The following is a 12,668-nucleotide window of genomic DNA, read 5'->3' as shown; positions in this document are numbered from 1 at the left end:
ACGGAGGGACAGCCTTTGACAGAAAGTAACAGTGAAGCAACAGAGACGAGAAGCACATCTGATACAACATCAGGCCAGCAGTTTCCTGATAGTGAACAGCAACTGGGGTCAGGTGTTGATGCTGGAAATACAAGGTCAGTTCGTACTAGGACACAAACTGAAAAGGGACAATCTGAGCGAATACGAATGTTAAAGAATAGACAAGCAGGTGTACTTGGAGCCATCACAAGGAAGAGAAATGAACTTTATAGGCTAATGTTAAGTAGTACTAGTGAGAGTTTACACTTGGTGAAATTTAGTTATGTTGACTTTACTGATTTGTGCCAACAGTATGAAAAATGTTTCACTTCATATTATGATGAGATTGTTTCACAGCAGACAAGAGATGTTGAGAATAAGCGACATGAAGATAAAGAAATTTCAATCTTGCATTTCCGGAATGAGGTAGAACAATGGATGAAACGGGTGGAGAATCAACTGATGGACATCGGAGATAATGGATCCCACAGGAACTCGCAGTCATCTCGGAACTCCATGCGTTCAACTAGATCTGCTTATGCAAAGGAACGGGCAAGGTTAGCAGAACTTTATGCTGAGAAATCTTTGCTAGAACAATCTAAGAAAGTTCAGGAACTTAAGCTTGACATTGAAATTACCAAAATGCAAGCAAGAGAAAGGGCATATGCTGATGTAGAAGATGCAACCCTGAGGCACAGATACATCCCTGAGCCAATTTCTGATGTTAAACCCAATGTTTCTGGAATTCCAGATGAATTTTATGCAAAACCCAGTGTCCTTGGAACTTCAGATGTATTTGATGTTAAACCCCGTGTACATGAGGTACCAGATAGCTTTGGCGTTGAAGTTAATATGCCTCGTAATGCTTCTGTCCCCAATGTTCATTCTTCCATGCTTGATAATCCGGGTAATGGTAGACCACGAGGGAATATTCCATATGAAAGTGGCTTTAACCAAAATGTTTCAACCCGGCAGCTGAATCCCAATGTTAAAGACTTTAAGCCTTCACACTTAGCCACACCTGAGGATGCCACGATGCCTGCTCATAATACATCTCCATCTATGCAAAGACAGAATGAACTAATTCTTCAAACGCATAAACAGATGGCCACAGCGATGCTTTTGCCACAACCAAAGGTACCAACATTTAAAGGCGATCCCATGGCATTTAGTACTTTCATGATGTCCTTTGATGCACGAGTCGCTCCCCATACTACCAATAATACAGATAGATTGTATTATTTTGATCAACAGCTGGAAGGAGAACCTAAAGATTTGATAGCGGGTTGTCTGTATATGAATTCTGCTGATGGTTATCAAAAGGCCAGAGATTTGTTGATCACAGAGTATGGAAATCCTTACACAGTATCAACAGCCTATGTCAATAAGGTTTTTGCTTGGTCAGAGATCAAATATGATGACTCTCATGGATTAAAGCAGTTTTCCTACTTCCTCATCAAATGCCTCCATGCCATGAAAAGTATGTCTCACATGAATGTGCTGAATCATGCTCCAAACATGCAAGCTGTTGTTCTGAAGCTGCCAATCTATCTGCAGAATAAATGGCGAGATCACGTCACTAAAGCTCGGCTTCAAAGGGATAAGGTTATTGCCTTTGAGGATCTTGTACAGTTCATTGAGTTTGCATCCAAGTCTGCAAACGAGCCGGTTTACAGTAAGGATGCAATGTCTAAAAATGAGGTCCACTTACGAAGGCAAGGCAAAGATGCCAAGAGGGATAAACAGACTGTCCACAAACTCAAGTCAAACAGTATTGTGACAAGTAGCAACTACTCAGATTCGACAGATCGTCACAATAGAGGCAGAAGGCTTGCCTGTTACTTCTTCAAAGAGCAACATGATATGGATGACTGCAAACAATTTGCGAAGAAGTCTCTAACAGATAAGCGAGCATACCTGAGGGACAATAAAATGTGTTACGGTTGCTATGGTTACAACCATGCTGTTAAAGGTTGTATGAAGAAACGGACCTGTAAACGGTGTGGGAAGTGCCATCCAACAGCTTTACATGATGATGACTTTCGTCCTGTACGGAATAGACAGGAGGGATTAACAGATACAGGTAGCATCGTGTCAAAGGCAGATGGACATGGCACAACGCATGCCACAGCTGACTCTGTTAACACATCTTGCAGTCATACAAAATCGGACACAGTGGATACGGTGCTGCAACCTATCGTCCCTGTTATTGTGCAACAGAGAGGCAACGAGAAATCAGTAAAGACATATGCACTGTTGGACAATGGCAGTACTGGTTGTTTCATCACAGAAGATCTGAAACATGAACTTGCAGCAAAGTCTACCAAATCAATGCTAAGGCTTCGAACGATGCATGGCGTTAGTACAGTAGGAACTTTAGCAGTGGAGGATCTCATCATGTCAGATATAACTGAGGAAAATGCAATCTTATTACCAAGGACATTTACTAAGGAAGAGATACCAGTTGGTCACAGTCAGATACCTAATCCCGATGTTTTGTTAACATTCCCTCATCTTAGTGAAATGGCAAGCAAGCTACCTGAGTACCAGCCTGATCTTGATATTGGGTTGCTAATTGGAAGCAACTGCCCTCTTGCCCTGCAGCCACAGGAAGTCATTCCATCACAAGGTAATGGTCCCTTTGCTGTACGCTATAAACATGGATGGACAGTTAGTGGACCACTCCATATTAAGTACAACCCATCTGATAACTCCCTTACCTGCAATCGTGCAATTTTCCAAGAAGTCCATGCAGTCCAGGAATATCCTACTCGAGACGCCATTCTGAAGATGTTTGAAATGGACTTTAGTGAACGTGACATTGGAACAGTACCTGGTGAACAAGGCTACTCCAGAGAGGATGAGAAGTTCATGGAGATTGCAAAGACCAACATGAAGCAAGTTGATGGCCATTATGAGCTGCCATTGCCCCTTAGAGATCCCAATGCCACATTCTCCAATAACAGAGAACAAGCTGAAAAAAGAGCAAAGTGGCAGAAAAAGAAAATGTGTCAGAACGAACAATATCATCAGGACTACACAACATTCATGGACAACCTTATCTTGAAAGGCTACGCCTATAAGATCCCCAACAATAAGTTGACAACAGAAACAGGGAAGGTGTGGTATTTACCCCACCGTGGTGTTTACCATCCAAAGAAACCGACGAAGATACGTGTAGTATTTGATTGTAGTGCCAAGTATGACGGGACATCGCTGAATGATATGCTCCTTCAAGGACCAGATCTCACAAATTCACTGGTTGGAGTGCTGACCAGATTTAGAGCGCAGCCTGTGGCATTCATGGCTGATATCGAAGCCATGTTCTATCAAGTAAAGGTTCCTCCCCAGCAGCATGATCTCCTGAGGTTTCTGTGGTGGCCCAATGGCGATTTAAGTACAGAACTACAAGAATAAAGCATGACAGTTCATATCTTTGGAGCAGTGTCTTCACCCAGTATATCTAACTTTGTTTTGAAGGCTACAGCTGATGTTTATGGACTCCCTGTTGCTGACACTATTCGGAACAATTTCTATGTTGATGATTGCCTCAAATCAGTCAGCACTGAGGACACTGCTGTGAAATTAGTTGACAATTTGAGGTCTGCATGTGAAGAAGGTGGATTTCAGCTGACCAAGTTCACATCTAATAACAGAAATGTTCTCAATTCGATTCCATCGGAGCATCACTCAAAACATATTCAAACTCATGACTTGAATTACGATCTCCTTATTGAAAGAGCTCTTGGGATGCAGTGGCATATCAATACAGATATGTTTGGGTTCACGGTTGACTTGAAAGAAAAACCATTCACTCGGAGAGGACTACTCTCAACAATGTCTTCATTATATGATCCCTTAGGTATTGTGGCTCCTGTCATGCTGCCAGCCAAGAAAGTCTTGCAAGATCTATGTACTAACAAGCAGCTTGGATGGGATGATGAAATACCTGCAGAACACAAACTCATCTGGAAGGAATGGCTAAGAGAGCTCCAGTGCCTAAACGTATTGAGGCTGGAAAGATGTCTGAAACCTGCTCTGTTTGGAAATGTAGTGTCTAAACAGCTTCATGTGTTTTCAGATGTAAGTACCATGGGGTATGGTTGTGTAGCATACCTTCGTCTTTGTGATGATAAGGACAACATCCATACAGCATTTCTTATGGGAAAATCCAGACTTGCACCAGTTAAAACAGTCACCATTCCTCGCTTAGAGTTAACAGCTGCAACTGTAGCAGTACACATTGGTCAACTCCAGCTGGACACCAAACCTGACAGTGTAACTTACTATACTGACTCAACCACTGTTCTGCACTATATTAACAGTGAACGGAAAAGGCTCCCAGTGTTTGTTGCCAATCGTGTGAAACTAATCAGAGATTTTTCAGAGCCTGATCAGTGGAAGTACATTGATTCTAAGACCAATCCTGCAGATGTTGCATCTCGAGGCGTGACTCCTTCACAGTTGATTGGGTGCAATGACTGGTTCAAAGGTCCCCAGTTTCTTATGAAACCTGAATCCGAGTGGTCCTTGCAACAGCCAGCTGTTCTGAAAGATTGTACTTATGAAGAAGTAGTCACTGCAACAGAAACACTATCAAAGAAGTCCCAAGACACTATGTGTCAACTGATGGATCATTACTCTAGTTGGTATCGGTTGAAGCGGGCTGTAGTGATATATCACAGATTACTTGACATTCTTCACAGTCGAAAACTGCAAACTAACAAGTCTTCAGGCGGACGCTTCAATCAGCCTTTCACAGTACAGGAACTAGACAGAGCAGAGAATGTTATTCTCAAATTCATACAATTACAGCATTTCGACAAGGAAATGGATTCAAGTAGCAAACGGGGCCGAGTACCCAAGAGTAGCTCAGTGTACAGACTAGACCCCTTCTTAGACAATGGACTACTCAAAGTTGGTGGTCGACTCAGCAGAGCAGAGATTCCAGAGGAGATGAAATACCCAGTTTTATTACCATACAAAAGTGTTGTCACATCACTGATCATCACTGACATACATCTGAGACTTGGGCATGCTGGACGGAATCACGTCTTATCTGCACTAAGAGAGAAGTACTGGGTCATTAAAGCTAATTCTGCTGTTCGTACCATATTGTCTCGCTGTGTCACATGTCGAAAATTGAGAACCCCAGCTTGTGAACAGAAGATGGCTGATCTGCCGTCCATTCGAGTCAAACCTACTCCACCATTCACCTACACAGGGGTAGATTTCTTTGGCCCTCACGTTATCAAGGAAGGACGGAAATATGCCAAACGTTACGGGCATTGTTTACATGTCTTGTGAGCAGAGGAGTCCATATTGAGACAGCAAATTCTCTTGATACAGACTCGTTCCTTCATGCTTTACGTCGGTTCATAGCTCGAAGAGGACCTATCCATGTCATTTGGTGTGACAATGGTACTAACTTCACCAGTGCAGCTAAAGAACTGAGACAGGCAGTAGCAGAAATGAGTCAGGAACGCATTCAGTCTTATCTGCTGAAAAGTAATATTGAATGGAAATTCAATCCTCCATCTGCAAGTCACATGGGTGGCGTGTGGGAGCGACTCATCAGGTCCGTGCGACAGGTACTTTCTCCTCTTCTCAACGAGTTTGGTGAACGTTTGAATGATGAGTCATATCGGACACTATTGTGCGAAGTTGAAGCTATTATAAACTCCCGACCCCTCACCACTGTATCTGACAGTCCTGATGATCTGAATCCTTTATCACCAAATCATCTGTTGATGATTAAGTCAAATGTGTCTATTCCGCCCCCAGGTCATTTTCAGCGCAACGATGTCTACATGAGGCGGAGATGGCGCAGGATCCAGTATCTTGCGAATGTATTCTGGTCTCGGTGGCGGAGAGAATATCTGGTGAACTTACAAGTGCGGCAAAAATGGAATGAATCGAAACGCAACTTGCAAGTAGATGATATTGTTCTGATCATGGACCAAAACATACCAAGACTGCAGTGGCCTATGGGTCGAGTGATTGCAACTGAATCAGACAAACGAAGACATGTGAGAAGTGTAGTGTTGAGAACACTAAAAGGTGAACTGCGTAGGCCAGTACACAAACTTGTGCTACTTCTCACTTCAAGTGAATGAGTGACATGTATTGAACAATAGTGTTACACACTGGTCTCATACCAGACGTTTTGCAGTGACATATTGTGTTAATTCTGCACGTTTTAAGTTTAGTTAAACAGCTATGTTTAAGAGGCGAGTGTGTACGTGCAGAACACTAAGTTTAACCTCTCAATTTAGTTTATTTAATTTAAAGTAAAAGTTAATTTTAATATTTTGAAATTGTTAACACATCTGTACAAGTGCTTGTGGTGTAAAGGATTATTCACTGAAACCGCTTATGTTAAATTTCATGAACACACAGGTTGCAAGTTCAAAGCCAGGTTGCTGCCTAAACTTTTGCAAATTTAAAACACAATTCACATCCTGGCAATCTGATCACATGATCAGGAGCACATGGGCTCAGTCAGACAGTAGGCCTCCATGTTGACAGCAGCACACATTGAGTTATGGCAGAACACAGATGTGAGTTATTTCTTGAATTTATGTTGCTTTTATGTTCAAAATGAGTTCAGAGAAAATACATTTGATTCAATTAATGCTTATTTAGAAAATATGGATTTTGAATATGTGTACACTTTATTAGGTTCAGGTTTGGATTGTATGCTAAACACGTATTTTGTTTCTCCTTTATAGTTTCTCTGAACCTCTCGTCAACTGTTTGTATACAACGATACAACGTATGTACTTAATGCAAAGCTACAACAACGATAGACATAACGAAAACGGAAATAAACTTTGGTGAGAGTGTATATCAGACTAATGTGTTTCTTGCCACAACAGTCCCGTTTATTCAAATACAACGCAATCAATCAGTGACTAACGCCTTGATTTCAGGTTGTCAAATATGTCTCCCAATTCTCAATGATGACAATAGCAACGATCCCCAATTGCTGGGAAAACTGTAGACAATTGCGCATATCTCGTGTTTCAGGGGACTACATTCATTGTTCTGCGCGGTTCATTCCTCAACTGAATTGATTCCCCGTATTTAATGACATCGGATTTAGTGAAGAGAGTAATGAATGAAAGTTGTGAGCGATATTGAAATGTTTGTTATCAGTTACTGATCCCATCGTTCCAGGAGAATCAACAGTGTTTCCTGTGTTACTTGGGATAGAGACAGGGATGACTAGTCACGCGAACAGCAATGATCCGCCCCTGAATGGTAACTGACTCATCTATTCAACAGAGACTATCAACATTGGACAATAAAATGTTAGCAATTTGTTTTAAACATCGGTGCACAATAAAAATGACACTGAACGTCTCACGACGTAGTTTCACGTTTATCCAAATTAGTCCAAATGGGATACTGTCATCATTCTTATTGTAATTTAAAAATTATTCAAACATTTGCGAATATAACCTCTACACGAAATAGAACTTAACACTCAATTAATCCTTGGAAGCAAGACCTTGAAATGCATTATTTCTGTAATTCACAGAAAATTTCAATTGAAATTGCGTGTGAATACAGAATAAAATTTCACTTTCGCTTGTTATGTCAACAAGTGTTTTCGAAATCATTTTTTTTCTTGGCTTTCTCAGGGAACTTGCCAATGAATAACACTGAGATCAGTCGTATCTTGAGCTAGGAACCATTCCACACCAAACGTGGTTAACCCCAGATCAAACCCAGATAACAACGAGCGAGATAATACGTCAATCACAGCCTCAGACTACGGTATCCCAATGGAAAGGTTTATGGTACCATATTCTATTAACAAAAGTAGCAATATTCCATTTTGAACTGATCTTATTTGGAAACAGGTGGCATGATTATATGCCAATTTAGAAAATGATTATTCCATTCAAAACATTACTACACGAAGTCGTTGATCGCTGGACCGTGATGGCAAACGTTATGCTTTCGGATCAATTAACGTTTACTTTGGACTTGAATATCTTAAATAAGTAAAGAAGAAGAAAACCGGATACTCTTGGTAGCGTTTTATCATGTTAATCACTGATTATATAGAACCGTTTGATTCCGCAACGCTCTAGACTAGTTACAGGCAGTTTTTCTCGTGGACATAAAACTTATTGAGCTTTTAATACTGTCATAAAATGTGACTGCAGGATATTTCAAATGTTATAAGAGAATTTTAGTATCGATGTGAAATGCGACATATATCTTCAGGAATATTACGTTCTCGTAGTACCTTATGATTGTCAGGTTATGGGATCTGTGTTACCGGGAATGTCTGTGTAAATCAAGGTAACACTACACGATCCAATGCGTAGTTGGAACATAAAATATTGCATTTCATGTTATTCACGCAACTGAACAGATACGATAAATCATAAAATTCAGTTGCAGTTTGCAGTTGAGGATCATGTGAGTGTATTTAAGTGATGATTTCAACATATCAATGCTGTGTGTAGTTCTAGTGTTTTCCTAGGCATTTTAGCAGGGTGCAGTGCTTTACTTGGCGCCCTGTCCATCTTTTAATACAATAATTGATAGTAACAATTGGTGGCATTTACTTATAATCATATCAGACAGTTCAACAATTAAACGATTTGTTGCAATGGCTAATTCTATATTGCATTGCACCACAAGGCACCACTTTGACACTCATCGCGCTGTTGGGTAATAAAGTGCTCTACAGCTCTATTTATCATCATAATTTCACCTAACGTTTTTACAGGCACATGCAACAGTGGAGTAGAAAACACACTGGCCAACATGATATTCTTTACGTTGACAGTGTAGTGCAGTTATTATTAGACCTACACAATTGTTTACTTTTTGCATGTAACCTTATTTATCTTCCATTCAAGATCAAAGTGGTTGATAATCTGTGGTTGACCTCTGTTTCTGGATTTGTGAAATGAATCTCTTGGTTCTCTGTGGTGACAGTTTGACACATGCCTGCAGCCACTGTTATGCCTCCCCTGACAGTGAATGTCAGAATGGCAGGCGTGGGAGCCAAGGTTGTCATTAACAATTATAGCAATTTCACGTCAAGTATGCTGAGGGCCAGTTTAGTTCTCATGGGTACCGTGATAGTGGTTGGCAAGAGATATATGGTAATATTAATCACTTATTCCCTTGATTGATAATGTTGTCGTTGCTGGTAATATCTCAAATGACACACACTTTGTTTTTGCATCACAAGACATCACGGCTAGTTTAAAGTATAATCCATTAGTTCGTCCCATATTAGGACCTAAACAAATGTCAGTGTTTCAAACTAGCAAACACGAAATTAAGTTGGCCATAAACGCATGAGTTAGAAAACACATACGGGGAACAAGCACATTCTATTTCCTGCAAACTGTGAATGTGACAGGCACTGCTGGTGCGGTAGAGTACGCTTAGCCTTTTCACAAACCTTGACCAACAACTGATTTGGATCCATTCATATATTTTTATCTACTAATTTTCCTCTTATCTCCAACTGAATCTGTTTCTGTTGAATCTGAATCTGTGCGGATATTCTCTGGTGTATGAACTACATGCTTTCTCCTCAGATCAAATATGAAGAGACACTGGTGGATTCTATTGACAGCAATACTTCCGAGGCGATTACAGGGATCATTCCGTGTCACGATACGTTTTCCAGCTTCAATGCATGTCTTTGATAAACTTATAAGGAATAAAAACTATAAATTAGTGTGTGACAGTGTTGTTCGATGTTTACAAGCAAACACCGTATACTCAACACATAACACATACGTGATGTCTTGATCCACAGCATCAAGGTCAGATTGCCAGGTATGAAACCGGTCTGCAGCAGTACACCTTAGTTCTTTTGCAGTTCTGAAAGGCTAAAATATCTATTTTAGTGTAATCATATTATATGAAACATGTATCCTTATATGTAAACATATATATATGTGCGTTTGCGATTTAAGCTTACAAGAATTAGCAGGTGTATGTCGTTATTTATCAGCTGAGTTTAGAATGCCATTTCCATTTTTCTTAAATTCCGTTGACTCTCCGCATCATGTGTAAAACATTGATCATACAAATCAATATGCAAAAGATTTGCAATCGGATAATTGTTTCCTTTTACAACATGTAACAGGTGCCCATCTTCTATTACTTTACAGCTTTTACGACATCTGCTAAAACCCTGCAGCTAAAACATGGGTTTGTTTTGACAATACATCAAACGACGATAACATGTCTGTACAATGTCGCCCTTCTTTTCCATTCGCACTGGAAGCTTGTGATCAGACATCTGCTGTCTCAGACTCCAAAAGATTAGAAAAAAGAGAAATAGAAATTTCATTTCAAGAAAATCATTAAAAAAATTCAATCGTCAATTTAACAGCTTCTTTTATTCCAACGTTCTTAGGAAATTTCTTCTCTGGCATCCCTCTTGGTAACAATACCGGCAATGCATGTAATGTACTACTACACGTAATTGTCTCTGTATCGATTATTACATTGGCAACTACTTTAAATGCCATTCGTTGGGAACAATTGCCGATATTTAACAATTTCATCGTTTGATATCTTCTTCTGGATTTCATGTACACCATTTAGTCATTGTGGGTCAAAGTGAGTGAGTTAAGATTCAGTCACATCGGCAGTATTTCAGCCATATCGTGACTATATCGATTTATATATTAATAATAATTATAGGTAAAGCATATAAACCTGCCAACTAAGGACTGACTGACTGACTGACTGGGTTTAGTTTTACGCCGCTTTTAACAATATTCCAGCAATATTACGGCGGGGGACACCAGAAATGGGCTTCACACATTATGCCCATGTGGGGAATCGAACCCGGGTCTTCGGCGTAAGGAGCCAAGCCAACGAAGGACAGTAAAACAACTAGAATATCACAGATGTAAATGTGTGGGTCAAAGGAGGTGGCATGGATGCCCTGGTGGTCGCAGTGGTGCAAGTAGTAGAAGCAGTAGTAGTCCACGTCATTGTCATTGCTTACGGATTGAACATTCAGTGATAAATAACTCACCCTTCACGGAGACTACTAATCAATTATATTGTTCTCTTTGAGGATTCTATCATTAACGCTGCCTGTTATGTTTCAATAATTGCAAAAGAGCTAAACGAAAGGATAAAATCTCTTTGAGTTCCATTTCAACTTTCTCAATTGAGATACTGTATAAAATGGCTCGTTATGTGACTCAAAACAATTTCTACTTGAACCAAATTCGATCTTGTGAGTCCTCATTTTGTGATAGCGATGAAGCTCATTTCTCAGGAAAAACAGTCGCTGAGGCTGACATCGGATGCGCGACATGTTTCGAGGAGAAATAAAACCAGTGATATTTCTGTTTAACAATTTTAGTATGAATGAACGTTACAAAGGATCTAACGGAAACAAATTTCGATTTCAGGCATGGGAGGAGTTGGAGACATTTTGGCCCGATAATACTGAAACGTTTTAAAAGAAACTATCTTGGTAATGAAGGATATTTTTCTTATGCCCCAGGATATCAAATCCAGACTTTGTTCGTATTTTCTTCGAAAGTATCTCCATGTGGATAGCGAACTTAATCTGCACGACCCCTTTGTCATTGATATTTTACTCCTTCGTAGTTATGGAAAGTGTAAAGTTTGGGAAACGGAATGATTACATCCGTGTAACAAGTATTGAATCAGTGTGTTTCTGCCTAAATTCAAATCGGAGGTAGACTTTTTCCTTACAACAACGTGCCTTGTTGATTTTTCGTGACTACTTGCCTCTGCCTAACTTCAAATCGCAGGTAGACTTCTTCCTTATATATACATGCTGCCTTGTTGATTCTTCTTGACTGCTTGTTTACATGCCATCATCGTATGTAAAGGAGTGCGGTTGTACGGCATCAAACTGAAAATACTTAATTTTTGTACTATACTGTGTGTGAAGGTCTTCAAAGGCATAAAAAGAATTTGTTATCCATTAACACGTGTCATGTACTGTGTGTGACGGGTGTTAAGGGTCAGGCACCCAAGGTCAGCCATCTAACCCACTCAGCCAGCACAACATATGTTATATTACTACATCTGTATAAACTTGTCTCTAAAACATGGGTTTGTTCGACAAAACATCAACCGATGATGACATGTCTGTACAATGTCATCGCTCAGTTCCTGTCGCAACAGGACCTTGTGTACAGACATCTGCTGTCTCAAACTACCCAAAACTTCTTGTCCTGTGACACTATCCTATGTAACAACTGCTTATTGGCAGTGCATGTAATGCACAACAACACGTAATGAGTATTAATAGATCTTCAAGAATAGTCCCGTGTTGACGATTAAATTGGCAGAGGTAGCAGTAGTAGCCCGACTTTTCTCAATATCATTACTCACGGACTACTCTCACTCACTCACTCACTCACTCTTGCTTAGCGATTTACTCAGTCATTGATGTTTTGGGAGAGATAGGAAGCTCTACGGTTTAAGAGTTCACGTCGTGTTTTTGATCCAAGTACATACGGTTGAGCAAATGTCTACATTCCTCCATTGTGTTATTGGAATAATGTCATAAGCAGCGTAAAAATGATATATGACTTACATGAGAGTCAGAGTAATAATCATTTATATTGTTCTCTTTGGTGGTTCTAGCATTAATGCTTCCTTGG

General features: G+C 40.1%; 1 protein-coding gene across 1 annotated transcript; it reads left to right on the top strand.

Moving 5' to 3' along the window:
* Positions 1–3,438: 3,438 nt before the first annotated feature.
* LOC124276394 lies at positions 3,439–5,325 on the top strand. Its single transcript, XM_046712035.1, has one exon. The coding sequence runs from the start codon at positions 3,439–3,441 to the stop codon at positions 5,323–5,325; it is 1,887 nt and encodes a 628-aa protein (XP_046567991.1).
* The last annotated feature ends 7,343 nt before the right edge of the window (positions 5,326–12,668 follow it).

The sequence above is a fragment of the Haliotis rubra genome, unplaced genomic scaffold (assembly GCF_003918875.1).
Source record: "Haliotis rubra isolate DU_JTF1 unplaced genomic scaffold, ASM391887v1 Scf209, whole genome shotgun sequence".
NCBI lineage: Eukaryota > Metazoa > Mollusca > Gastropoda > Lepetellida > Haliotidae > Haliotis > Haliotis rubra.
This window is presented reverse-complemented; position numbering and strand designations above follow the sequence as displayed.

Bases quoted from the DNA above. Each gene is read 5' to 3' on its own strand.
- LOC124276394 (XM_046712035.1), top strand. From the start codon at position 3,439: ATGACAGTTCATATCTTTGGAGCAGTGTCTTCACCCAGTATATCTAAC.